General features: G+C 41.8%; 1 protein-coding gene across 9 annotated transcripts in view; it reads right to left on the reverse strand.

The window, feature by feature from the left end:
- Nucleotides 1–1,431: 1,431 nt before the first annotated feature.
- Sema2a (Semaphorin 2a) overlaps nucleotides 1,432–26,795 on the reverse strand; it is a 268,372-nt gene continuing 243,008 nt past the window's right edge. For all 9 annotated transcript variants that reach the window (XM_043422285.1, XM_043422283.1, XM_043422286.1 and 6 more), the window contains 8 exons: nucleotides 15,851–15,913; nucleotides 14,881–14,988; nucleotides 13,877–14,147; nucleotides 10,097–10,327; nucleotides 9,135–9,548; nucleotides 8,646–8,922; nucleotides 7,491–7,938; nucleotides 1,432–7,321 (listed from right to left, as the gene is read on the reverse strand). In XM_043422285.1, coding sequence (XP_043278220.1) covers nucleotides 7,247–7,321; nucleotides 7,491–7,938; nucleotides 8,646–8,922; nucleotides 9,135–9,548; nucleotides 10,097–10,327; nucleotides 13,877–14,147; nucleotides 14,881–14,988; nucleotides 15,851–15,913 — 1,887 coding nt within the window. In that variant the 3' untranslated portion in view covers nucleotides 1,432–7,246. The remainder of the gene's footprint in view (nucleotides 7,322–7,490; nucleotides 7,939–8,645; nucleotides 8,923–9,134; nucleotides 9,549–10,096; nucleotides 10,328–13,876; nucleotides 14,148–14,880; nucleotides 14,989–15,850; nucleotides 15,914–26,795) is intronic.

Below are 26,795 nucleotides of genomic sequence, written 5' to 3' on the forward strand. Positions count from 1 at the left end.
CAATGTCAGACTTCAATACAAGTATTTTCATTGGTTTCCATGAGAAATCAAATAATACAATTAAAGGACCCATTTATACAGAGATTCGGTTTCGAGAATTCAACAAATAAATTTCTGAAATGTATCGCAGTGATGACCCGGGAATTGTTCAACCGTCTCTGTGGCCCCCTCTTCAGCAGACACAAAACTCACAATCTCAAAATCTCCATAAAAGCTGGTGGTGAATGGTTTTTTCAAAAGTGACTAGCTCTACATTCGAAGGAAAAAAAAACCAACAAACAAGTCAATAAAGTTTCCTCGGTCCCCGAGGCAAAAAGTAAAAAGTTAGAGCTCCGTTCTCGTTTCGCATGAAATCGAATTGTTCTTTCATACGGCACGCTCGTTTACACGACGTTTCTCGCGTGTGATGACATTTTCAGGAAAAGTAAAACTCAGAAAGGGAAAAGGAGAAAGAAAAGAAAAGAAAAGTGGAGAGACCCGAGCGAAGGATATCACGAGGAAAAAATGGTCGCTCGTATGAGGCCAGCTCTTTATATTCTTCACAAACAACGATCTACGTCATGCGAGAGATGATGTGATATTAAGAAAGAGAGATTGAAAACACCACCAAGACTGAAAACCCGACGATGAAGAAGGAGAGGAGAAAAAAATTGTGACAAAAGAAGAAGAATGAGTTCTATACGAAATGAACGGATTATTAGTCACGGGCGCAATCGCTTCCTCCGTATCTGTGTCACGAGGTATTCCGTTGGATATGAAAAAAAAAAAAACAAAAAAAAAAAATAAATGAAAAATAAAACGCGAGCAAAGAAAAACACCGAACGAGAGAATCACAATGAAGGCTGTCGCCATTCTTCATCACAGAGGTAGATTTTAAATCATAATTGAGAACGAACGAACAAAAAAAAATCAGCAGCACAATAGCAGCGATTGAGAACTTCGAAGATGACAATGAATAGAAAAAAAAAAGAAAACAATTGGAAAAAGCAAGTCGGAAAAGAGATAAAATAGTATCGAGGTTCGCGATATCTATTTATTGAGTCACTTCGTCGCTTCGTATTACGCTTCCACTTTCATAACAATGAAATAACGCCAATAAAAATGACAAACTATAATTAATAATGAATTATACGAAAAAATATTTGTATAATTTTCAATGACATGGGGAGTCAAGCAAATGACAAGATCCCATCGTTTCAACGTATTAAAATTATACTCTTACCTCAGACTTTTCCATCAATCCAACGAAAGCTCACTGGCCGCAGTAATCGTTCGCAGCGATAAAAAACCCTCGCTGCATCAATTCTTTAGCGATGATTTATTCATTGTATCAAAATTGAGGATAAAAATGATTCCGCATTAACGAAGGAACGTCGATGTCTTTTTTTGGTGGATTTCTATGGCTACAGAAATAAACTACACCGTTCAATATTCAATTTTAATATACGTTTTTTTTTTCATCTTTTTCTTTAATATTGCGATAGCATCCAAAGAGAGTTTCGCCGTGTCAATCTTACTGGCAAAAAATCGAGCATATGCTTGAGAATTAATGAAAAATCGTATTAACATATACATTACATGATAATCTTATAAATAATATGTCTAACAACATTACGTTCGTCTTAGATTGCTTTCCGTAATAACCGCCAACTTTACCGAGCTCACCAAGGCGAAATTCGATTCGAGAAATTCGGTATTGATGCTCTTTTTCATTTTGCTAATATTTGGAGTGAATTTTCGCCCCGCGATCTTCGACAAAAGATCATTTATACCTTACTATTTCTTATTTTAAGTACTAAACGCTCGTTTCTTCTATCAGCCACCTTCTTCTGCCGTATAATGCCGACCAAAACTTAGGCACGTCGATCAAATTTGTTACCCGGGAACGCGTTTTTCAAGACTGATATTCTCTCGAGATTTTTTACTTTCGTGAAATTAGCTGTTGGATCTTGGGAAATGATCAAATTACTTTTCACTGGAAGCACTTTGACAAGGCAACTCGAGGCTTCGACTCGGTCTTCGGGGAGAAAGTTCAGCCATTTTTTGGCAGGAATTTTCAGCCTTCGCTATTAACGAAATACGAATTTAAAAATAATGAAAACGGTGGTTAAATGCAGATCTAAGCAGTGAAATTTTGTAGTTCATTTTTTGAGCTCATCCGAATTTGAAAACCTATCGAATCTCTTCCAACACCATTCATGGTCAGTTTAATTTCTTTCGTTGATTCACTGATAAACCTCGCGAACTGTGAGAATTATTTCAATTAAAAATTGTTTATTTTAGATGTACATATGATTCATCTCATAAATCCGGACTAGCATTAGATACACTCGTGAAACACCAGAAAACAACGAAAACGGATGTCTTTCGCGTATTTTTCGTGAAAAAGATTTTTCATCAAAATACGAGAAAAAAATTGCCTAGAATTCGTGAAAAGATAAAATGCGTTCAAAATTCATGAACAATGCTTTCCCTCTCCTAGATTTTGATTCTCGAAGTTCTGGTTTCTGAGTCCTATTCATAAGTTGACGAAAAGAATCAGGAAACGTCGATCGGATAGGCACTTCAATCAAAAATAGTTGAGAAGAAATTGTCGTGGTTATTCAAAAAGTTTTTTTCAACCCCATCAATCTCTCTTTGCGCCTCATTTTTCAAAACTGTTTTTTTTTTGTCACGAAAAACTGTAGTAGAAAAAGTTTCAGAATTTTCCCCATAAATCGAGTTGGAGTTTCACGTTTCCCGTTTGATTTCTTTTCCGTCAAAAGAACATTCGACCATTTTTCAAAAACCAGACAGCCATTTTCACTTGCTATTTGTCCACTTCGAAACGCTGTTCGTGAATTTTCCATTTTTATTTTCCCACTCAGGTATCTACTTTCTTGTTCGGGTGGAAACTGCGCGGTCGACGTGCAGGAACTTTGGCCAGCAATATACACATGCACACGTACACGAGCGTTCACACATACGCGTTTTTTATTCGCTGGTATATCAAATGTGTGAAGCCGTTATTCAAAATCGCCTTCGTCTTTCATCCTCCCTCTTCTCGTCTCCTTCATCGTTATCGCTCACTTAGTTTTCTTCTCGTTGTACAAAAGTCTCGAAATAATAGTTGCCCTAGTGATTTTTTCATCCATAAATTGATTTTTTATGAGAAACATTCGCGACCTCCGGATTTTCACAGATTTTCGGTGCCATCGAAGTTTTCATAGGTTGCGAAAACCCACGGCAATTGTTTTCTTCGTGTCAGCGATTTTTTGTCTCTGCACAGATCAATAATTGTTTGAAGATTCACGATCGAAACTAGAAATTATCGTTTCACTAATCGCGTCTGTGAAAATCCGAGGACGAAGAAATTCAACATTGAAAGATAGAACGAAAAATGAAAAGATACATTTCGAATCGCGATGGATGTAAAAACTTCGATTGTTTCAGTTTATTCGTCATTTATCGGGCCCTTTGAGAACAAACCGTAAGGCTAGTCCCCCGGAACCTCAATATTATCAATTAGTTTCATGTAATACTAATCCAATACTTGTTGAAGCTCATAGCAAGTACATCTTACAGAAGGATTTCCTTCTCCTCACTAGTGTATTTTATTTTTTAAACTTGTTCACCTCTAGAAGATTCATTTTCTCGTGTACACACGTTTTTAAGTTGTTTTATTTTTCATCGTTTTTTTCATCCGGTCGTTTTCCATCTGGGATTCAATCCAGTGTGGAACGTAGTAAAAAATTAAATCGTCTAACCGGCCTCTCCTCGACCCCCCTCCACCCGTGCTCATTTCTCGTTTTTTCTCCCTCCCTTTTTATTAAATTCTCGGTGCTAAGTGCGAGCGGTTTTTGCTTCTCCCTTTTCCCCCATTTTTAAAAATCTTTTGTACAGAACGAATAAATAACGCTTCTCTTAATCGCATTTTTTGTTCTTCATTAGTCTATTACGAACTGGAGAAAAATACCCTCCGATTGCCCGAGAAAAAGGCGGTGGGAGCTCGCCACATCGAAATCTCTAGCTGCGACCTTGAACCAAACGAAATTACAAAAATTCATCAATATGATGGGAAATGGAGTTGGACTCACAACGACTGAACATTCTTTATAAAAAGCTCGAACTCTAAATACCATGTACCAGTCAAAAGTTGAACGAGCACGCGTTCCATTTGATATTTCTTTTTTTTTTTTTTCTTTACGCTTCGTTTTTATTCACCTTCTCAGGAAACATAAATCCGTACACAGAAAGGTGTCATGACCTCTTACTCTTAAATCAATAGACATATATAGATTCTTGTCAATATATTTATATATGTGAATTACGATTGTGAGATCTTGAGACGAGTTCAATCGTTGCGTTGAGGATTGGTTAAAAAATCTAGTACAAACAACGTTCACACTCGTCCGCATCGAAAAACAAAACTATTATCTTCTTCAGCTCAGCTTATCTCTACTAATATTCTCTTTTCGTTACTTTATTCAGAAATTCTATTTTTTTCTCTTGATTATGTGTTATCTATGCTCGTTTTACTCGCAAATTTTCAATCTAATTTTTGCTCCTTTAGTCCTTTATTTTTCAGGAATTTAGCAGAAGGTTTCAAAAATTAGAATGGCGCACGGTAATGTTTGGGGAGTGATGGGAACAAGCGCTCCGTGGGCGTCTCGATCGATTGCGATTTGCCATTTTCATCGATTGAACGTTCCCATTCGTTCGTGGTTTATGGACTCGACGTTTCTCTTAAACTTTCTCTTCTAACCGCCAACAATCTCGAAACTCTTTTCTTCCATTTATGGTAAAAATGAATGAGCGAAAATCTATTATTTCTGCAGTACAGGATTAGATCTATGAAAAATTCAACACTTTACGTGATGACGATTATGCCTAATATTTACAATGGATTATCAACCAGATAACGCGAATTTTTTATATTCACGTCTTTGTGTCTTCGTGTCTTCGCATGCAGGAGTTCGTGGAAGCAAAATTTAATGGAAACAACGAAGGAAATAATTTGACTCACTAAATCAGCAGTTTCGTTTTGCCTGCGTTCAAATAACCAGTAGAACAACCGGAATTCATTACAATGGAAGAAACACATAAAAAGACAAATGAAGAAAAAAAAACGAATTTGAACCCCGCAGATCACCTACCTTGAGTGAACGAGTGCTCCGGGCTCTGGAGGAATGCTCGTCAATGAGATTCGTAGGAACTAAAGTTCTTCAGAGAATGCCAAAAGCCTCTATGCCATATATTTTTATTTGAAAAAAAAAACGTGGTGTCAATGTTCTTTAGAATTACATGAAGGATCTTAAAGTCTTAGGTTCTACTCGAGGTTGCTTGCAGCATCGATTCATTGAAACCGACGAATGCGCAACGTCGCAAACGCGGTGGTTACCCTAGTAGAAAAGTTTTCGTTTATTCAAAATGACCGGAGGGTTCGAACTAATGATAAAAATTAAGTAGCTAACCGATACAGAATAAACTTAAAACAAAACGATGGACAAAAAGCTCCATGACAGGGACAAATGATATAGTAAATTTATCGGGTTCTCGTCAGAAATTAAAAAAAAAATCATATTAAATAAACAATAATGAATTAAGCTTGAAGATCGACCGTATAAGTTGTCGAAGCGAGATAATAGAGGACGAAACAAATGGCGTTAGAACAAAAAAAAATAAAATAAAATAGAAACGATGAATGTGAAGACTCGTGTCGTAATAAGAGTATTACAGAAAAAAATGCTTTTCTCCATGGAATACTCTCTAATAAAGATGTGTTCGCAACATACGCAGACAGACATATTACAGCAGAGTCGTCGAATAATCTCATAATGTAACTTACGGAGCTCACACTCCGTGTTATTCATGTATATATCCATGTCTATAGATATATATTTGTTTGGAGCAAAAAGCACTTGTCTATATGCACATCTGCATATATGTGCATTTAGCGGCATATATCGTCAGGTTATAACCGGGAGTTTCGCGAACTAATTCTTCGCAGGAAATCTCATATCTTTGTCCCATATTTTTTCTGTTTCTTTTTTCTTTCATCTTGTTTTTTTTTTGTTATTTTTATGTTTTTTTTTTCATTCTCGAAATATCGCCCTTGCACAATTTTACGAAAATATTTGGAACTTGAAGATCTGAAGAATTTTCGCGACTACCGTTTCTCACCATCGGACCTATATAAATTCCCCTCTTTCCAAAAATTCTCGTGATTGTTTTCTGCCTTTGGAGGAGGTACATCGTGGGGGGCGGAGACCACCCGTCCAATTTCCGGTCTGGGAATACTCTCAGTTCCGGCGGGACGTGATCGTGAATGGAGCACAATCCACCTCAAGTCGTTTAGCCATAGCCCTACCCCGTCAATCCTCTTTTATCCATATCACAGGTCTGAGAAAACAGACAATACTTTTTTGACGCCCATTCTATCTTGGCAATTGCACACGCTCTTTTTATCCCTTTTTTCTTCCTATTCGCGTGTCTTGTTCGTCTCTTTCATTTTTTTTTCTGTTTCGCAACAACGCGTTACTTGGAGTGTCAATTTTGCTGGCTATTTTGGTCCTTTTAACGATGGAGGCCTCACAAAATCTCATTAATACCACTGTTAATTCGATCGTCCATGAAGTTTCAATCAAATTAATAGTGCTACCGCCTTATGACGTCAATCTTATAACTTATGTACCTCGTTTCAACACATTTCATTCGCAGATCGGTGAAGAGCGACGAAAAGTCGCAATCTGTTTTGGAAAATTCGCTCAACTCATTCACACGATCTTTCACGATACACACAGCGAGAGTAGTTAACGATTGCGAAAGAATAAGTGAAACCCACGCACGAATATTCGCGGTTATTTCGTTTACCTCCACTTTTGACGAGTGTGGAACGAGCTCCCGAGCACATTATTTCGTGATATCGATGACAATAATTCGCACGAAGGGACGGTGAGAGTCACGGTGGCACTGTTAGTTTTTTCTTTTAGATTTGTTTTCTTCCGCCAGAGGATATTAGGGGTTTTCATTCGAAATTGTTTATTTTTTCGCGTTAGCAGCACGCGATCAAACGATTTCACGTTCACTCAATGGACAACGATATCCAGTCTTAGTAGTGGAGGTAGCGGCTCGTGAACAGGAACAAAACGATGATCCGGAGGCTGGTTAATATTCCATGAGAGGGCGAATTGTTTCTCGGTAGAACGCTTATGCGGATCATCGTCTCGTAATCTCTACTCGAATGAGGGTCAAGAGCGCGACTCCATCACACCAATGGTGTACCGTACACTTCGTTCGTGTGGACGTTTTGGTTGCTGTCGTTTTGTCTCGAGGCGCATTGCTGTAACAAAAAAAAATCATTCCAATCACTCATATTTGAATCTCGCGAGAATGCGAGCCAATCGTTGAAAATTTTACGCAAAAAAACAATTGACATGCCTTTTTATTTGGAAATAGAATCGTGCGAATTCGAGGCACAATTTCATAGTAATAATGACCAATCGACTTACAGCTTGTTTTCGTTCCCAGCTCTTCATGGCCGACTTGTACTTCTCGAATTCGTGGCACCAATCCGAGTAAATCTTTTGATAATCTTTGGACTTGGCAGGTGCTGAGCATCTGTGAGCATCGACGGTGATATTGTAAGAGCACAAAAGAGCTCCTCCCAACCAGCAATCGTATCTGCCAGCGTCCTGTTCATTTACACCGACAATGACGAGACCCTTTTCAGATGTTTCGATGAACTTGTCGCCCCCGGCTCCGTACCTGTACGCTATTTGATAGCGCCCCTTTTCCTTGCTGTAATGGTACCATCTGACTTCCTGATTGGCAAGGACCTCGGGCATTTTGACGAAGCAGCCGAGATGAACCGACTGTCCCCACGTCACGACGAGCTTTCGTTTACCTACGCTACTGTCGCAAACGTCTGCTGTGCTGTTCGACACGTCTTGAAGGAGTCTGTAAATAAATGCGACGAAAAAAGCATAATAAATGAATTGAAAAATCAAAAGTTTATTTCTGCTTCGAATCGTTTGTAGATAAAAACGAGACGAGGGATTGGTCGAGCGGTGTATAAAATCAAATAACCTCGTCTGAGGATTCGCATAAAATCGTAAAGCGCAGAACGAAGTGTCCTGGATTGCTCAGTGGGGGAATCCATCGCGATAAGGGAGGCGAATGTAAAGGGGAGGGGGGAAAAATCGAGCAACGTTTACACAAGAATCAACTCGATTCATTATCGGAGCTTTTGCCTGGTTAACCGTTCGTACGGTTCACTTTAATCCAATAAGGTACTCGCCCCCGCTCGGCTTATTCGAGTCTTCGAGGAGCTTAAGAAAAGTTGAAAAAATTTGTAAACTCTGCGAGCCTCTGGCGCTCTTGAGTTCGAGCTTTGAATCAAATTTTATTTTGTTTTGTTTTGATCCGGGGGCCAGATAACGAAGCGAGTGAGATCTTGTGTATCGCAAACATTAGTAAGTGGCCTCTGTGTGCATTGGAAGAATCTTCGGTGATTGGCATAATTCTGGAAAACTCGATCCCCATTCCCTCACACATGTTGCCCAAGAGTAAATAAGTTGAAAGTGCCCAAGTTTGCTTGTTTGTTTGTTTGTTTTTTTTTATTTTATTTTCGAAAGATAAAACGAATTGAGCTCGTTTCGACTTACCCAGGAGCGTAAGGTTTGCACGTGTTCGTATCTTTGTCCCATCCGCAATAAGGATCGTGGACGCATCGCAGGCAATTGTCGTAGCGTCTGGAGCACATAACGAGATCAATCTGCTTAATTCGATGATCGGATGCGACGTACAGTTCTTTATGCTCCTTGGATATCTCCATCGCCTGTATCGGTTCACCGGGCGTCACGTCGAAAACGTCCAATAGAATTGATTGAGATTCGCCGTTGTTGTCGAGCCATTGGACCACCTTATGTACTCTGCCATCACCTGCAACACGAATTGAGACCACAAACGCTCGTTACGGATGATAGAATTATTATAATGGTTCCCTACAATATTGAGGTTTCTAAGGAGGGACTTTGCTCCGAGAGATCAACACTTGAAGGATTGATTCATTCGGAGCCTGAATGGACTGTGTGGAGAGACGCGCGCGGTCTTTGAGGTTGAATTTCGTAGGAACTTATGATTGTTCAACTCACTCGATCCGGCGTAGTACACCGTATAGTCGAGATCCATTCCAACAAAGTCTATGCGAAGTTTGTCAACGACCAGTCTGGTTAGCATGATATCCCGTTTGTAGAAAACGGGTTTCTCGTTTTCGTGGGATATTGCTGAGTCCATCAACGGATGGGATCTTATAAAGTTGAGCACAGTGTCTGGAAGGGTTTCCGTGTCGTTGACGCACTGTCCCGGTCTCGGCTCCGGCACTTTGTTCGATAGTACTGGCAGCCACGCGCTGCTGCTCGTTGCCTGCTCCTTGAATTTTCCACGGAAGGCTTCCTGTATCGCGTCAATATGGAACGAACAAATGGCCGAACCCATCAAACCGTTTGTTGAGGTTGTGAATGTCCCGTAGAAGTGGGTGTCGTCCCCTGGCACTTTGTAAATACTCTCTGAAAGTATCACATTCACGTTGCTCGGTTACAGGAGAGCAATGCAGAAAAAAATGCTTTTCGAACGCAATTAGAAACGCTTTGGGAAATAGAAAAAAATTTTGAAATGTGGAAACTCACATTCCTATGTCTTGAACTTTTGTTACAAATTTATCGCAAAGCAAAACTATGTCACGTACGGATTTAGATCATTTTTTTCAAATTTCATCAAAATTTCACTAAAACTGGTACACAAGTGTGTTTCATGAAGAAAATGAATAAGTTTGGGAAACTAAAAATGTTGGCCTTGAATGGTCTCATGTACGATGATTTTTGAAAAATTTTCATGGGTTACTTTTTCAATTGCAAAGCTCAGTTCAAGGATAAAACCAGGATCCTCGAAAATGTCTAAAACCAATTGTGTATTTTCCTAAATAATTAGCTTGTATCAATTTTGTTACGAGAATTGAAAAAAAGCTTCTCGATTGACCGGTCGAAGTTTTGTTTTGCTCCTTCTCGCATTGTCTTTCTGTATGAAAACGTGAACCGGGGGCAAATAATATACTTACGTATTTCGTTGAAGTAGAACGGGAACTCTCCAGGTATCGAGCAGTTCAATCGCGCCTTCAGATACGTTGCCCAATTCTGCGACAAGATGTTCTTGCCACCGGTGTCCTTTTTGCACACTCTCGCAACTCGGGAGTAAACGCTTTTACCACAATTGATATATTCAACAGCGGTTTCTCGGAAGAAGAAAAATACGTGGGGTCCGATGTCAAAAGAGCCGACGAAGTTTGGTTCTAAGCGAAAATTAAACAAAACAAACAGAGTGACTAACTTTAGAACGAGCTTGCTTATAAAGTGAAAAAAGTTGGTGAGGATGGAAAGAAAAGGAGCGAGGATATTGTCAGACAACGTGGAGCTGATTCTTTTATGCTCTCGTCAGATCAAAATATGTGGTTGCTCGAATATTTTCTCCCCCGACTATGTGTCGACGAGTGACGATTGGAATGAGATCTCTGATAGATTAGGGAGACTATATGACCGAAGCGCTTAAATTTTTCACCACTGCCTGTCGTATATTTTTCCCGAAGCATTTTCTTACTACGAAGGATATGTGAGAAAACTGTAAAACTGGTATTTTCCAGCAAGGAGTATGTGCGCGCAGAGTCGAGCGATAAACGTTCAAAAGCTCCTAAGGTTCGAGAGAAAACGAAGGCTCGAACGACTTTTGTAGTTTTCATTGAAGGGGCGATCAAGAGAGGCGCCGGGTCTGAAAGAAATTGAAGGTTTTACCGTGGTCACGGGGCTACCTCAAATTTAACGCACGTTCAATGATCATCCACTTGTCGATTTACGACTGGAGCCACCGTAAAAGAGTTTAACTACTTTCCCTCTTTCTGCTTTTCTATCTTTCTTTCCCACTCCATCGCCATCGTACGCGCCGTTTCATGTTACGCCGATAAAAACGTTAATAATATCCAACTTGAATAGAGTCCCCGAAAACTATTATTCATGGCTCACCGCCGCCGACAAATAACTTGGGACGAATTTTATATTCCAGAGCGACACTTGAAGCGATGTAAATCGATTATTGAGTGACATCAGACTTTAGAACTGAATATGGGGTAACTACATGCTAATAATTATGACTTTCTTTCCAAGGAATTTAGATTCGGAAAGTTGTAATTAGTTATTTAATTACAGCTCATCAGTAACTTTTATTGAAATTTATCCTAACTTTCTGAATATTAAAGATTGCTAGCGTTTCATAGCTCTCGCTTTGCCGAATAAATTGACGTAATTACACTTGCTCTCTACGAAAAACATTGGTCTTTGAGGACTCTTAAGGTTGTTGGCAGCAACGGTGCCCTTCACTTCGCCCATGGCTTGTTAAACATCGAGTATTTCTCTCTGCTTCCCCTTATTACGGCTTCTCTCATGTTTTGTCCATTCGGTGCGCTACATTCATGTTTTATTGGCCTCCACCGTGACTACTTTAAACTCTGACACGGTGGCACGTGATACGATCCATCTTCCGTCTTCCATCTCTCATTCTCTCCCATGGGATGTTTAATCAACGCCTCGACTAATAGACAAACTGAATGAGAAGAATTGCTGCTTGATGTTGGAGAGACATCCGTAAGGTTATCTCAGTCGTTTCTCTGTCTCCGAACTGCGCGAATTAAACGACGAAACAAATGGCTAATCATGCATCCCGAGGGCAACGGAGAGCAGCGTGAAACGAGATATAAGAGATCCAACACCCTCCGGCAAGATGAGACTACGAGATTTTTGGGATGCGCTAAGAGGGAGAGGAGAGCTTTCGTTCGAGCTGAAGGATATCCAAGCGCGTTACATATCGAGCTTCGCTCCATCAAGCTTAAACTAACTTTTCACTCTCCCTCCCTAAATTTTTCTTTCTCATTGTCTCTTTCATTATCTGTCTTGCCGGTTATCCATCTTGAGATTTTCTGTTTGCGTTCCTACACGTTTGTCTTCAACCCGCACCGACATTCGATGCTGTAATGAGCCGAACAATTAGACCAACCAGGATCGATCATAATTTTACTCGTTTTAGGCTCTCGGTCAGGGCTTTTCCAGATCTTTTTCTTCCATCTTACGTCAATGCCGAGGACTTTGGGCAGTTTATGAAAGATTGAGAATTTTTTTGCAACGCCAAATCTTAGCGGGTCTGCCATGACCCATCAAATGGGCATTTCGATATTTTTCGAGTACGAAGCTTTGTTGTTAATGTCGTGATGGCACAGTGAAGGGATGAAAAGCCTTTAAGAAATGATGCTGCGGTGAAACAGTGAATGATTGCAAGATCGAAAGTTCTTCAACATTTGCCAGATCTTAATGAACTGAAATAGTGGGAATTAATAATCGAGAGCAGCGAGGAATGCTATGAATGCACCACAAGGGGAAGTTTGATGTAGTTAGTGTAGAGGTTACATCCTGGGCTGTCTTGCACAGTGGTGTAGAACCTCGCACGATCACGCGAATAAACCGTCGAGAGAGACATTCCTCCGGGAGGGTTCGAAGAACCGGAAGGTGTGCCCTAAGTACGCGAACCCTTCTGATGTCGAAATTCGCGGAGAGGTTCAACTATGTGACAGCGGGGTTGGAGTATTTAAGTTCAACTTGTGTGAGGGTCACGGGTCTGAGTCTCTTCGAATGGGACGTTGAGTTCAAGACGCTGTCACCAGGCGGCCGTGAAAGTTTGAGAATGTAGGGGGCCTCATTTTATTGCCCGCACTCAGCGGGGTATCTCGCAACTCTACAACATACACGGCGTTCTCAGGAATTCACCCATTGCCCGACCTGAACTCTTCGCGTTGATGTCTTTTGCAGAGCGAATAACGGCGCACCGGGGCTACGCCACTTTCCCTTTGTAATGATAAATAATTATATTTTTTTCAGGCGGACTGAACCTTCCGAAAGGAAAAAATACACCCTCGGAAGTAATACAACCTGCGGCGTAATTTTTTCGTCTCTTTTTCAAGTCATGTACGAGCGTATAGGAATTTAGAATCGAGAAATTTTTCCACTATGATTAGGTCGCTGCAGGTTGAAGCAGGCGTTTTTCTGCTCTGTAATAACGAGGAAGAGGTTAATGGCTCGAGAGTTCAATCTCATACATTATTTTAACGGTAAGCTACCTCCAAGAAAATTTCGATATTTCGTTAGAAAAGCCCTTCTTTTCAGCATGGGTAACTCCACCGAAAGACTGTAATGAAGGAACAGCTTTCCATCGTCAAGTTAGGGGAACGTTTGTTCTAAAAAGAGCAAGCTCACTCCCTCCACGAATTTATCAGTCGGGTTAAATGCACATATTCATAGACAGAGTCTTCATGAAACTAATCATGAGTTTTCGAAGCGTATAATGTTTTAAATGACACTTCAAAGTAACGTACCATTTTATAAGAGGATCAATAATGAGAAAAGAGAAGCAGAAACTTAACGAAGGTGAGAGCAAGAGAGAGCGAGAGGGTGAAGCGGAAGGCTTCAACGCATCGATGCTTCTTCAGGGTCCTTAACTCTCGAGTAACTACGGAATTGCAATGGAAAGAGGGCAGGGTTCGTCGTTCTATCAAAACTTTTCACGCGCTTAATGGCCGCAGCGCTCTCATTGTTCGTCAGTAGGATTGTCCCTAGGTTAGTTTTACTTGAGTACTTCTCGAGGGTTTTTAAGAGCCTGATTTTCTCGTCGTACGAGTGCACTCGATTGGACGAGTAAACAATAATCAGCAGGGAAAGGAGATCGGTAGCTCTCCTAAAGGATACAAATCTTTTTGTTTAAGCACCGGTGAGATGTTATTTCAGAGAGTTACGAAGGTACTTACTGTCCAACCACTTGGAGTCATACTTGAGGGTCCTCTTGAAGCTGTAGGCTTTACGTCCAATGGTCAGATTATAAAGATCCGTGCGAAATATGACTGTATCCGCTTTCGTGAACTCAGCGTTTGTGCCAGAATAAAGAGCCGGCAAATCGCCAGGATTGCCTTTCTCGACCCAGACAGCAGTTGAATTGTCAGCGGGATCATAAGGACACTTTGCTATTCCCATTCCAACTCCTGGCACGAACTCGTGTCTCGGCAAGTGTGTCAAATTGCTCTGTTATGAGAATCATTCGAGTAAACGAATAAACATAAAATACGAATCGTTCGAGGAATTATTTCGAACTGGTGCGCATGCGGGTGAGGAGAATTGAACCTCGACCTCGAAAAAACTTGCTAACGGATTTCGATGGAATAATTAAATGAATATTTACACCGATGTAAATGAATTGGTTGTGTAGCCACCACGAAATGGAAAAATGCCATAAAGCTTCAAAAATGTTATTGGCAACCGTGAACAGCGTGGCTCTTTTTTCAGACCGGAAAATATAAACGAGGACCAAACAAAAAAAATAGGCACTAGCCATTTCGCGGATTCGCGGTTATACAGCGCACCAGGGACTTGTTTAATGTTCGACATCACGAGAGCCATACACTTTCCGTTGTGGCTTGCGCGCAGGATCGTTACACGGGTAGTTGAGCCACGATGTTATACACAGAATTCAGATAACCCCGCGGACTTTTAGTACGTACGGCAAACAAACCACACTACATTGCCTGTCCATGATATAATTCCCCGCTCGCGCGCTAACCAGTAATTGGATCTTTCTTACGACGACGTTCCAAGTGTTTTTAATCATGATTTTCTCGCTGATCAGAATTTACGAACAATTACTGAAGCCTGTTGTATAAAGGCGATGAAGAAATTTCAGATCATCGAAGTCCCCATAATTGAAATTTCAATTTATCTCCCATGACCTAATTCGTTAACGAATTAAACAAATACTTACATAGATAACCCAGTCCTTGGGAGAATGGGCGTTGGTACCGCACATGTAGAGTCGATTGCCATCGCCCATTGGTTGGATCACTCTGATATGATTGCGACAGTCGAAGTGCTGTAAACAAACGTAAAAAAACGGCTGTTTTCTAACAAACACAATGAATTTTTGTTCCCTTTCGAGCAAGCTTTTTCTCCAGAGCGACTCGCACGAGGCTACTTTTCACGTACACCGTGTAATTACAAGCTGTTTTCAAACTCGTCATAATATTTGAGCGTTCGGTGGCCGCGCGCCAGAGAGAAAGAGAGAAACGAGTAAAACCGTTTTGTATTGCTTCAGACACAAGGGCGACAAAAAACAAGCACATAGAAAAATCGAACGCAGAGAAGTAACGGGGGGAGGAAAAATAAAAGGGCAAATAAAAAATACAATTTTCGCGTACACGCTACTCGTTATCGACGTACCGACTGCGCGCTGCCGCGCGGTTCGAAGGACACTTTTCCTCGCAAATTTTGCGGAATGGTTCACAGCTCGCGAAGCGCGTGTGCTCTGCCAACATGTTCATCGTTACGCTTCCTCCGCAGAGGGAATCCTTTTTTTAGGGGATGGACAAAAGTATGACCGCGACATACGCAGATGTGAAAAAAAAGAAGTCACTAAAACTGCGCGAAACAAAAAAAAAAGAAAATTGGCTCTGTCGACGAGGTATCGACGATGTTTCACGAGAGGAGAGGCCACTTTACGCTTCAATTAAACGCGGAAATACTCGTAAGGCTAAAAGTATCGAGGACGAAACATCTATGTTCGCACGAATGTTTGCGTTACGCTTGAACAAAACAATCTTTTTCAAACGAGTTTGTAAAAGAAATGAAAATGGTAGCTCGCACGAGAGCCTCGCGACAATTGATCATCGATCAATTCGCGTTTGAGCAGTTTGTACTCTTTTTGTATATTAAAATTTTTTTTTATAAAAACTCACCTCAGATTTTCCCTTGGAGACGCAATTCGCCACGTTATTGGGCTCGAGGTTCAGTGCATCCGTCTGTAATGAAAGAAATAAAAAAATTAATAAAGCCTTAATGTTGATTGACATCTTAGAGTGATTAAAATACTCTAATATTTAAAGAACCGAGCTGACAATTTCTTGTGTAATAATGATCAGCATTCATGATCCGTTATAATGACGCTGATTATTTCGGGTGTGCGCAGAAGTGTGAGTTCTCATTATCATGGCGTTTTGTAGAATACGAAAAAAACATTTCCTTCTTTCAAATAATTCGACGAATTCTCGGTATACCCGATTATTCAGCTCTCAATTTCTTTTCTGTTTAATCTAATGGGGAAATATGATAATACGTAGTTGTGACGACAGTTCCATTTGAAACGGAGAACGGAAGGTACGGACGCGTTGAGGGAAAAGAGGTCAAAGCCTATATACGTATATGCACTCGAGAAAAGGGTAACGGGAAGTGACATGCTGTGTGACTGTTGCAAAAGGAGTCGTATTAAGAGTAGAGATCTCTTTTCTCTTGCTCTTCCATCTTCCACAATTTTCTCTTTCTCTCCCTCTATTGAGGTACTTATAATATTTCTACCTCGTGCACCCTCTTTGCAGGGTACGGACTCGTTTGCTTCTCTTTCATCATAGCCTTCTTGAAAAAATCTCATGACCTTTTTTTTGCTTTTCCTCATTTCGACTTGTGAGTACTCAAGTAGCAACGAATTTCCCAGCACTCGGTCGATGGCAAACTCAGTCCTCCTCGCGCGCTATGTTACAGTACTCGACGCATACGTCGAATTAAAAATTATTCTGAAAGGTGCATCACCGTCCAGTGACGAAACTATCGTCGCATTTGGGTGTCTTTCTCCCGATAAACGCGACTGCGGTTGATGAACCGAGAAATAAAAGTGCTACCCAAATATCCACCGCGTACAACGGTCGATATTTTAATACGTATTGATCCGACTACGAATTGCTCACTCCTCATTTCACACACTTTGCGAGTGTTTTCCCTCTTTTCATCACTGTGCCCCGGTCGGTTCTCGCCTCCGCCTCCCCGCGTGATAATTAAGTTCGATGCAGTGGTCGTAGCCGGGCGCATACACGGAGTTGCGAGCGGGAGGCTAGTACTGCGACGGTACTTTCCATAGAGGTCGAGTACACACTAGAAAGTAGCGCACTGTGAATGCAGAAAGCGAAAGAGTGAAAGAAAGAGACAGGGACTAGCATGGCATCCAGCGTATACGATCAGAATTTGCAGCCTGCACCAGCCGGCTTACTGGGCGAGCTGTACCGCCTTGCGAGCATGTACCTTCTGCTATTTTATCTCCATCTTTCTCTTGCAGTCGCACATCGTGCCACTAGTAGTTTTGCTACCCCACTTCATATTCATTCGCGGGCTTTCGATGTACATATCGTGGTCGGGAGACCGCAGCACGGGAATGAGACACTTAACTCGAGGGGCTTGCCGCTCTACCGTTATTTTTCTTTATCGTTCTCCTCGTGTCATCGCTTTTCCGTCGATATTTTTATGAGAGGATTCTCCAATAGCTCGCTTCACAGCGCATCGAGAAATAGTAATTCTGATGCAAAAGTGCAACTCCCATGAGAGAAGGACGAGGCAATAACACTTTCAAAAGAACCGGGGAACACCTGGAAACAATCAGTGATAATGACTAAAAGTTGCTTCCTCCAGTAAAGTTCAGCTCCAGCAATTACAGCCTGGACACACTACGCCGTATCTGCAAGACTCTCTGCCGTGGTAGACTCGCATATCCGACGACGTGCACCAGCCAACGAATGATTAAAGGAAAAGTACTGAGATCGTGACTCTACAGGGCCAAGGCGTATGAGAGAGGAAACGAGGGAGACAGACGAACGCTACGGAATGAGACATGCTCTTGGATTTCTCGACGACCCCGTCATCACCTCTCTCCAACTGAAAGCTTAATCAAGACTCGCTGCGTCGGGGCTGGTGATATTGGCGAAAAGTGTTGGGCCTCGGAGAGGAAACATGTGAATAGACGTCGTCGTCGAGGCGAGCGCGCCTTTTGCCCAATCGGGCCGCGAATCATTCAACAAACACGTAGAGCGCGACCTCGGATACACAGTGAAAGAGCATCAAGTTCCCTCGTGAATCAAACCCAGAAGCTGTTTTTGATGATGATGCTAACGAAGGAGGAATGTGGCCGGCGATAGTTCTTTTTTCACTTTGATGTTGCAGCTCATTTCGAAAGTTGGCTTCGGATTAAGTGAACCACGAACGTGCAATCATCCACCGCCAGCTTCCATCCCGAGAAATGATATTTTTTTTCTTCGTGCTGACAATGGCTTGTATCGTGTCCTAGTTCAACGCGACCTCAAAGTCCTAGGAACGTCTACCATGTAAAACGAGACAGGGTGTACATGTTCTGGAAAATCTTCGCCTCTTGGATACCTACGTGGGAAGCAGCTTCCGTTGTCCTGGCAAGTAAAACTCGCCTCTCTTCCTCGTTCCCCTTCCCTATATACTCAACACTAATCTCTCTCGTTAGACTTTACGGGAGTTCGGGGCTCGCGTACAGTCGTAGAAAGGCGGTAAAGGTCGCTCGTAGAGCTGCTCGCACGATTCTCCGCCAGGGTTTGCACCAGAAACACACAATCGTTCGGAGGGTTTGGTATTTTGCTTTATCCGACGTTCCGAGGCTCCGAGAACCAAGGAAAAGAGGCTACGAAGGGGATGTGACGCAGAACCGAAATGCAAGCACTGGCATTTTCCTCTGTTTCTAGTTTTAGAGGATAAAGACAGCTCGAGGAAGGGGATTCTATCCTCAAAGAAACACCACATAGACGTGAGAGTTGCGCAAGCAAACTCGAATCGCCATAGCCAAGCTTTGGTGATGGTACCCGCAACAGTGGTGGCCCCAACCACCCACATTTTCACAGTTCCTCGCCCGTTCCCTCGCACTCTATACACCCGCGTCCATAAGTATGGCCAACGCATTCACCCTGGATGAGAAAGCATCGGAAAACGAGGGCTTGAGAAAGACGAGCAGGAAAGCGAGAGCCAGGCAGAGAGGGAGAGAGAGGAAGGAAGATCGGAAGGATTTGGATGTTCCCGTTTAGTAGTCCGTGCTCCACGTAATGAAAGCAAATGCATTTACATGTTACGCGTTACACTGCTATCGTAAACTTAATACTCGTTCATAAATCGCGTGCACACAGCAAACGACGTTTCTCATATCGTATAAGAACGTATTGATTGGACCGGGAACCGTCGCGAGACATACTCGTTCGATATCGGATTTTGACAACAAAAAAGCTGGAATTGAACGACGATGATTTTTTTTTCTTCCAGCAATCTTAAAATATGCTTCTGGATTAACGTTATTCGGGGGGAAAACATTTCGATCGTTCGTAGGATGTTGATAACGTTCGTCCCTCTAAGCATCACGAGCTCGGAAGTGTGAGCTCGGAAAATTGAATCGATAAAGCTGGAAGGAAACGACCAACCGAATTATGTGTTCAGTCATGCCGTTTCGAACATTAATACGCTTGTGTCGAGTAAGCAGCAACCTCTGAATGCTTGTTCCGGATCCCTGCTGTTACCGGACATGCAAATTCATTGATTCTAGTCGAGGATTAAATGCTGTATCCTGACGCCGACACAAGACCCCAGATGCAGAGACAAGGCGAAGATGAAAACTCGTTCAGAAGATTTCAGACCAAAGAATGAAAGGACCGAGGAGCAGATGCTGGCATCAACGGCCGGGAAAGGAAGTCATAAGAGCAACACAAATAGCGAAATCGAGGAAGAGAATACTGCATGCGATCGAACGACAGATATAGCAGGCCAGTGGCGAAGGAAGCTGGGACCTAAAATCTTATGCGCCAATGGCCCCAAGTTTCTCGTTGCTTTGGGCAGAAACTTTGGTACCACATCCCTCCGGCTATGGCGCGCTGTTGTAATTAGTGAGAGAGCAGAAGCTCGATATATAGACTACCTGGTGTCGGGTTATTCGAGGTAATTCAACGTGATCATTAGGAAAGCGCCTGCGAGACTTGCTGCTTCACGATACATGCTTCCCGCTACAGTTATGCATCCAGACAACCCGTCACTCTCCTTGGCACAGTTTGCTATGGGAGACGTCATCTCACTCTGTACGTCCTAGTTTCCAAGATAACTGTATTGGAAATGCGGTATTTTTTCAATCCAATTATTCTTGGGCGGAAGTCAAATTTATAGGAGCCATTTGGACCATAATCAAATAAAAATCTTTGCGGTCGAGGTCCATGATTAGTTGGTGAGCGTGATTGTTGAGGCGCAGCGTTGGGTCAGAACTTGGATCGAGTTCTGGATCTTCGCATTCGGCATCCAACTTTGACTGGTGCAGCATCATTATCTGAATGACAACAAACTGGTAGTGATCGATGTCCGCTTCCACGTCAGGCTCTTGTTGGTCGCTGCTGTTTAGTCCATGTTCAGATGCATGGGTGCATCACTATGGAATGCTATGAAAAACCTGGTCATGGAGCGGAATTGGCTTTTGAATGAACAACGACGTTTATGAGCCAACGTTCGACCGATCGTTCCCGAACGCCAATTGCCACTTTTTCATGTACGCTCGGATTTAGTATCAGCATCGACGAAGTGCTAATACTAGGCCACTATCAGCTCGCCAACGACGACTCTGTAAACGAGCCCAGTTTTGCTCGCTTTTCCTCTTTCTGAAGTTCGAACTACTGGATCGCTGAGAATCGACTCTACATTTTTTCTCAAATTATTATGAGCTCTCCACACTTCAGCCCCGAATCAAAATTATTTACTAAATTTTATATTTTTCGATATGGAGTTGTTGAATTCAGTGACTCGAGCCATGAGATGCTACTGCGATGTTGCTCCATCTACTTTAGTAAATAAAAGTACGGAAGTTACATCAATAATAAGATGCTCAAAATTGTAATACAGTCGGCAGTGTAGTGGTTAGCGTCCCAAACTAGTGAGTTAGGCATTAGACAGGAGAGTCATCGGTAGGCAGCTCTTGACCGGTGGTAATGCCAGCCTTTGGCCAGACGCCAAACACCGTTGGAGCGATACTGAGCAAACGATGTGCCAGTCAACGTTTTTTTTTCCAGGGATATTACTCATTGTGGATTGTGATCCATGTATGCGGTGGGAATTTGGAACGGTTATGTTTTATGCGTGTACGCTTTTACACCTGCAAAGGTTGTTGTGTGTTCGTTTGTTGTTCAACACTTTTGATGTGGTTGGTAGAGACTACATGAAGTAAAACAACCCAGTGGAATGGGCTCCCTCATCAATGTTCCAAGTTTTTCAGCAAATACGTTAAATCACAGGAGCTGATCCCGGAAATTCATACTCTGAATTTCACCAGCTGCGTTGACAAGCAAAAACATTCGATGCGTGCCATTGAATGAAAAAATTTCACCTGCCTTCCAGTGTGACATTGTAAAAAGCCGACTTTGTTACAGAACCCACAGATAGATCTAAATTAACTGGATTCGAAATTTGATTTATACGCTTTGACGATAGTAGAGTAGGATACATCGATGGGAATTTCCAATATAGGAGGAAAGCTAACAGGCTTTTTACATTGGAATTCCTGAAGGTGGTAATCGTTATTTATTCGGTATTCGATCATCCGATTGCGAGCTACCAAAAGTCCGTGGGAAGCCTGGCCATTCTCGTTACATATTTCGCCTGGAATGATCAGTGAAAATTATTCGTTCTGTTATATTATTCCGATAGTTAACTGTGAAAATTCATAATTTCAATATCGCAAGCTATTTCTCCTATAATTACCCCAACTAAAGGCAACATCGCCCCTCTTAGCTACATCGAAGTCATTTGCGAATGTTCAGCTCTCCGTGCATGGCTGTTATCATTGGAAGTTCCCTCAATGGTCGTTACGGGACTATTTCCGGTATCGATAGAACAAGGGAAAGCAAGGAATAGTGGAATTTCTTGATTGTGGAATACTTAAGGGGTTTCGAGGGACTTAATCGAAGGGAGAGAACTTCATCCCCGAACTTTTATCGACAGAAACTTGAGGAAGATTCAAAAATTGGAAAGGCACGTGGTTTGATTCGAATCATCGAAAACTTTGCATATGCTCAATGTGTTTTGAAAAAAGATCCCAAAGATTCTCTATTTACGTACAGTGAGCATAACTCGAGCATGCATCCCGGCCAAGAAACTTTATTACCAGTGTGGATATAATTTTATACCTCTTACACACTTCGTGACCGGAATAGGAAATAAAAAATATTAGGGTTCGTCGAGTTACGCTTCCTCCTTTTGGGATCGGGTTTATCTGACGGATCTCTTTCAAGTGTTTCAATGGTCGATCGGAAGTGGCATCAACGACGATGCCACCGCCACAGAACCGAACATCCAGTGGGCGATCTACTTTGGGCAAACACAAGCCCAGCAAACTTCTGTTCTTCGTTTATCGGAGGTTAGCTTTTGGGAGGCTGGTCTCTTCATGGTGACGTGTATAACAAATTCTAGCATAAAGTGAACGTCTATGGTTTAAATGTTGACGAAACATGGAAACTGTCACGACTATCGTACACCGGCCAGCAGAAAGTATAATTCGCTGCTACACAATACGTAGAATTCATTTTGAGTTGGGACACAAGACGCCATTAACCATTCGGATGCTGACTATACGTTTGATGAACGTAATTAAAAAGTATCGCGAATTGATAAACTTCTGACTATTCCACTAAATTGTTCTCTTGAAAAAAGCTCTCACGAGCAGGATTTGAAGCAACTCGTTACTTTTGTTGCGCAGAAGAGTCTTCATTGCACGTTACATTACTTTTTGGAATGTAAAAAATTTTCACCACTTACTGGATTTCATTCATTTCGTAATAAGAGTGAGTTCCATTGCTCATTACATGGGATCTGAATCAAAAGCTGAAATTGAGTCGTTTCGATTCATTGGTATTTTTCACTCTTACATTAAGAGGATGGATCAGTCGGAATATCGCAACTATGAGTGCGAGAGAGATAGTTGCAAATTTCGAAATCGAAATTCTTTGACACAGTTTGACCGACTAAAAAAAGGCTCTGTCAGTTGATTTTTGCCATCGTTCTGCGTAGGCTGACAGAGCCTTTTTTTAATCGATCAAACTGTGTCAAAGAATTTCGATTTCGAAAATTCCAAGTGAGATTACCGACTGATCCATCCTACGAGTACCCTGTGGATGATGAAAAAAGTTTTTACTTTTAATGCAACATTGAAACAACTCTATTTACGGTATGAAACATTGAACAATTATTTTGCACAGTAGAAAAAATGTTTTGATCCCCATAATTTTATAATTTTACCATAATTCCGACGTTTTTTTTCTCCTAATTAGAGCAAGAGTTATTTTTTCCCTCGGTGTGATTGCAGATGCCAGAGAGGCCCCTCGGAGGTTACAAATTGGCTGGACGCGGCTGAAATTGATCTCGGTAAAGTATATGGCAGTGGAGAGTCGTTTCGGCGAAAATAAAAAAGGGCAGACAGGGGAGAAGCTTTTCTCTTCAACGTAGATCGACTATATACATATATATCTCCATCCACGAACGACAAGATCGATGTTTGCGGATCGTACAATTTACCATCATAAAATATTAAGGGATAAAAACTGCTGGCCTCCCAAGGGTTCTAACACTCAACTAAACCTCCCGAAACCTCCGGGGTTGGACTACTGTTGGGCCCTCAAATGTCGACTACATTCAGCCCTTCAAGATAGATATACATTTCGTTGTGTCCCGTGGCAAGCAGCTGTTTCAAAAATTCACGAACATTCGTGCGCCGCTGCTGCCCTTTTTATCTCATCAAAAATTAACCTTCACGCTCCCACACTACACGCTATATCTACTTTTATATATAAATATATATTTTCGTACGTGCGTGTGTGGATAAAAACTTTATTGTATACGTACAGATGCACAATAAGTTTTTTGCCGGATGGTCCATGGTGAATAATTCAGATTGTAAGCTGCATCTTTTACTCTGCCGATTCCATTATGATTTTTTTACGATAAAAGTAACGCCCTTATATGTGTACGGGGTGAAAAGCGCTGTTGGATTATCTGATTTTTCGATATATCACGATTATTGAAAAACTTTTCCCATCGGTTAATCCCAAGAGACAAGGCAAAAGCGGAAACAGTGTCGTAAGACTCGATAAGAATTGACGTCGAGACGGTTTGATCAATTTACGCTTCACTCGCGATAGTTATACTTCGCATACACGTGCGGGGCTAATACATATTTCAGTATGCACAGCGACGGATAAAAGATGGTAAACTGAATAGCGTATAAGGATTTAGGCACTTCGGAGCACGAGTGCGCTTGCGGACTAAGCTATCGTGTGCTGCTTCCGCATGCGAACGCGTCGCGGAGTGCCTTTTGCTGTCGGCCAATACAATAAGTCACAATCTCCTAATGGAAGCCGTCAGTCCGCGCCTTTTACCCACCATTTCCCCGTCGGGAGCCGAATTCAATCTGCATTCAATATTGATTTCAATCCGATAACGCGAATTTCAATTTTTTCCTCGTAATTTACTTCTTAGGCGGGAAAAAGAGTACGCGGGGAGAAATATATGGGGGAGAAAGAGGAGGAAAAAAGCGAGGCAGCGGAGAGTGCAGATCGGAAAAGCGGCAGGATGTGTCACAATGTGTATGTATGGACCGTTCCGTATGCCTCCGAGTATCCCACGATTCCACATTCATCCTTCCAATTTTTCCTCCTTCTTTTTCTCTCTCGATTCCCTCATTCTCTGGACGTCACCAAACGTCCATCAATTCTGACGGCCGTGCACTCTCCGTGTCATCGAGTATACTACAATTCTATTCACGATCCGATCAGAGCCACGAGCGAAAGAGAGAGAGAGAGAGACGATGGAGCGAAAAGAAAAAAGTAAAATAGCGAGATGAAGAGAGATTTGGGCATTTACTTGCAGCAGAAGCCGTCAAAATGTCGACGTCTCTTGTTCTTCATCTCACTCGGCTCGAAATGAATTTCCAAGGCTTTCCCCACACTGCGTGTGCAGCTCACTTCGTACGTCATAAGTAATCGCGCACGTTCTGTGAGATTTACAATGATTCGTGTCTTTGTCGAAACTCCCATATAAACGGAAGAGCGTCTATTTGTATTATTCACAGTTCGATGCCCTCCCGAAGTTGTACGCGGGAACGAATTCGCAATAAATTTAGTGGGATTCTGGCTCGACGTAACGTCGATACGTTGGCAGGTAATAAAACGTTTTTATAATTTGAAACGTATTCAGTGTTCGAATTTTTTCCAAAGACTACAAAATTTCTAGTTTGCACACCTTCAGCAAATTCTTTTATTTCTTGGCTACGTAAATTTTCAGTTTTTTAAATATTTCAGACGCTCCAACTACTGCTAAAGTAAATGGAAAACCGCTAACGCATCAGGATTTTTTAGGATTGACGTAATTCCAGCATAAAAAACTCGCTAACAAATGTATCAGTATTTTTGCGTTTTTCGAATGGAATGCTTTCCCGTGTAAGCACATTAAATGAATTGCGTTAATGCATTAATGCCTGTGATTCAAAAATGACCATTGTTTCGAGTCGAGCATTCACTTTGCAGCAACGTATGTATTTCCAACGTCCATCACACGCCGCGCACTGGGACATTTTACTACGATCATAAACAATGCCTCTCGCATGCACAGAATTTATACGAATGCTGAATTTTGCCATTTTTTTAATTCCTCGCTCTTGCTCTATTTCTTTCCATCAACATATGTTGGGGTAATTTTCGTAAAACAGCTTTCAACATTATCGCAAACGCGAGAAACTCACATAAAATGAATCCTTCGATTAGTCCAAGTTGATCGAACAGATTCTCATAATTTTTCTATCGCAAGAAATGTTGATGCAAAATATTTTTCGAAACGTTAAGCACGATGATTACTTTCGGTTTGACAGTGAAATGCCGAACGAACCATTTCCACTGTGACGAAAATTTATTGATTTTATCTTTGTTGATTTCACCTGGAACATCTCGTACGTGACTATTTGAACTAGCTATCGCTCTCTGGGTATTCGGTGGGGTAACTTTTTGGTCCTGCCGGTAATAAATTTACGGAGAGAGAGAGAGAGAGAGAGGCTCCTCAGAGTTTATTCTTAGTGTAGCGAGTGCTTTCCTTTCTACGTGTACAATACACACGCTGCCCCCTTTTTCCCTCGCACCGATTCGGGGCTCGTTAGCGTGAGTTGGTGCAAGTTGAACAATGGGAATGTGGGAAGGAATGAAAATTTTGCGTAACAAAGTGACACGGAGAAGAAGAGAGCAGGATGCGAGGGAAGGCGAGTGAGAGGGGAGAACGAAGGGGGAAATAATGTGACGATAAACACGAGTCAGAGCTGTAATTAAAAAGTTAAGCCGTAAAGCAGCGAAAGAGTAGGTGCAAAGACAAACGGAGAGGATCGAGCTAAAGTTGCTAGAAACTTTATTAGACCTTCTCCCTGCTACTTGGCCTCCCCCGGATCTCACGGTCCCCGGTAACATCTTCGCAGCTTCCTCACACCCCATGAATATCCTCGAGTTTCTTGGCTCTGATATGTTCGCAAAGTTATCCAAAGAAAGCCATGGGATGTTTGATCGTTATTCCATGCTGTGTGAGGAGGTTTTCAACAGAAGCATTTACGTGAGCTATTTCATAGAAAATATTGACCTTGGGAGATGGAGGTCCGAGAGTCTCGAATATCGCAACTCAAAGAATAATCTCCTGCGATTCTTATTTCGTTGGATTCATTCCCGATCCATAGAATTCTAACAAACCTCAAACTTGAAACGTCAGAAATTCCTCGAATTTGTTTCCCTCTGCACAGGCATAATTGAATATTTCTCCATGTAAATACATAGACGCGAATCCACCAAGTCAGCGATT

The sequence above is a fragment of the Venturia canescens genome, chromosome 6, assembly GCF_019457755.1.
Source record: "Venturia canescens isolate UGA chromosome 6, ASM1945775v1, whole genome shotgun sequence".
NCBI lineage: Eukaryota > Metazoa > Arthropoda > Insecta > Hymenoptera > Ichneumonidae > Venturia > Venturia canescens.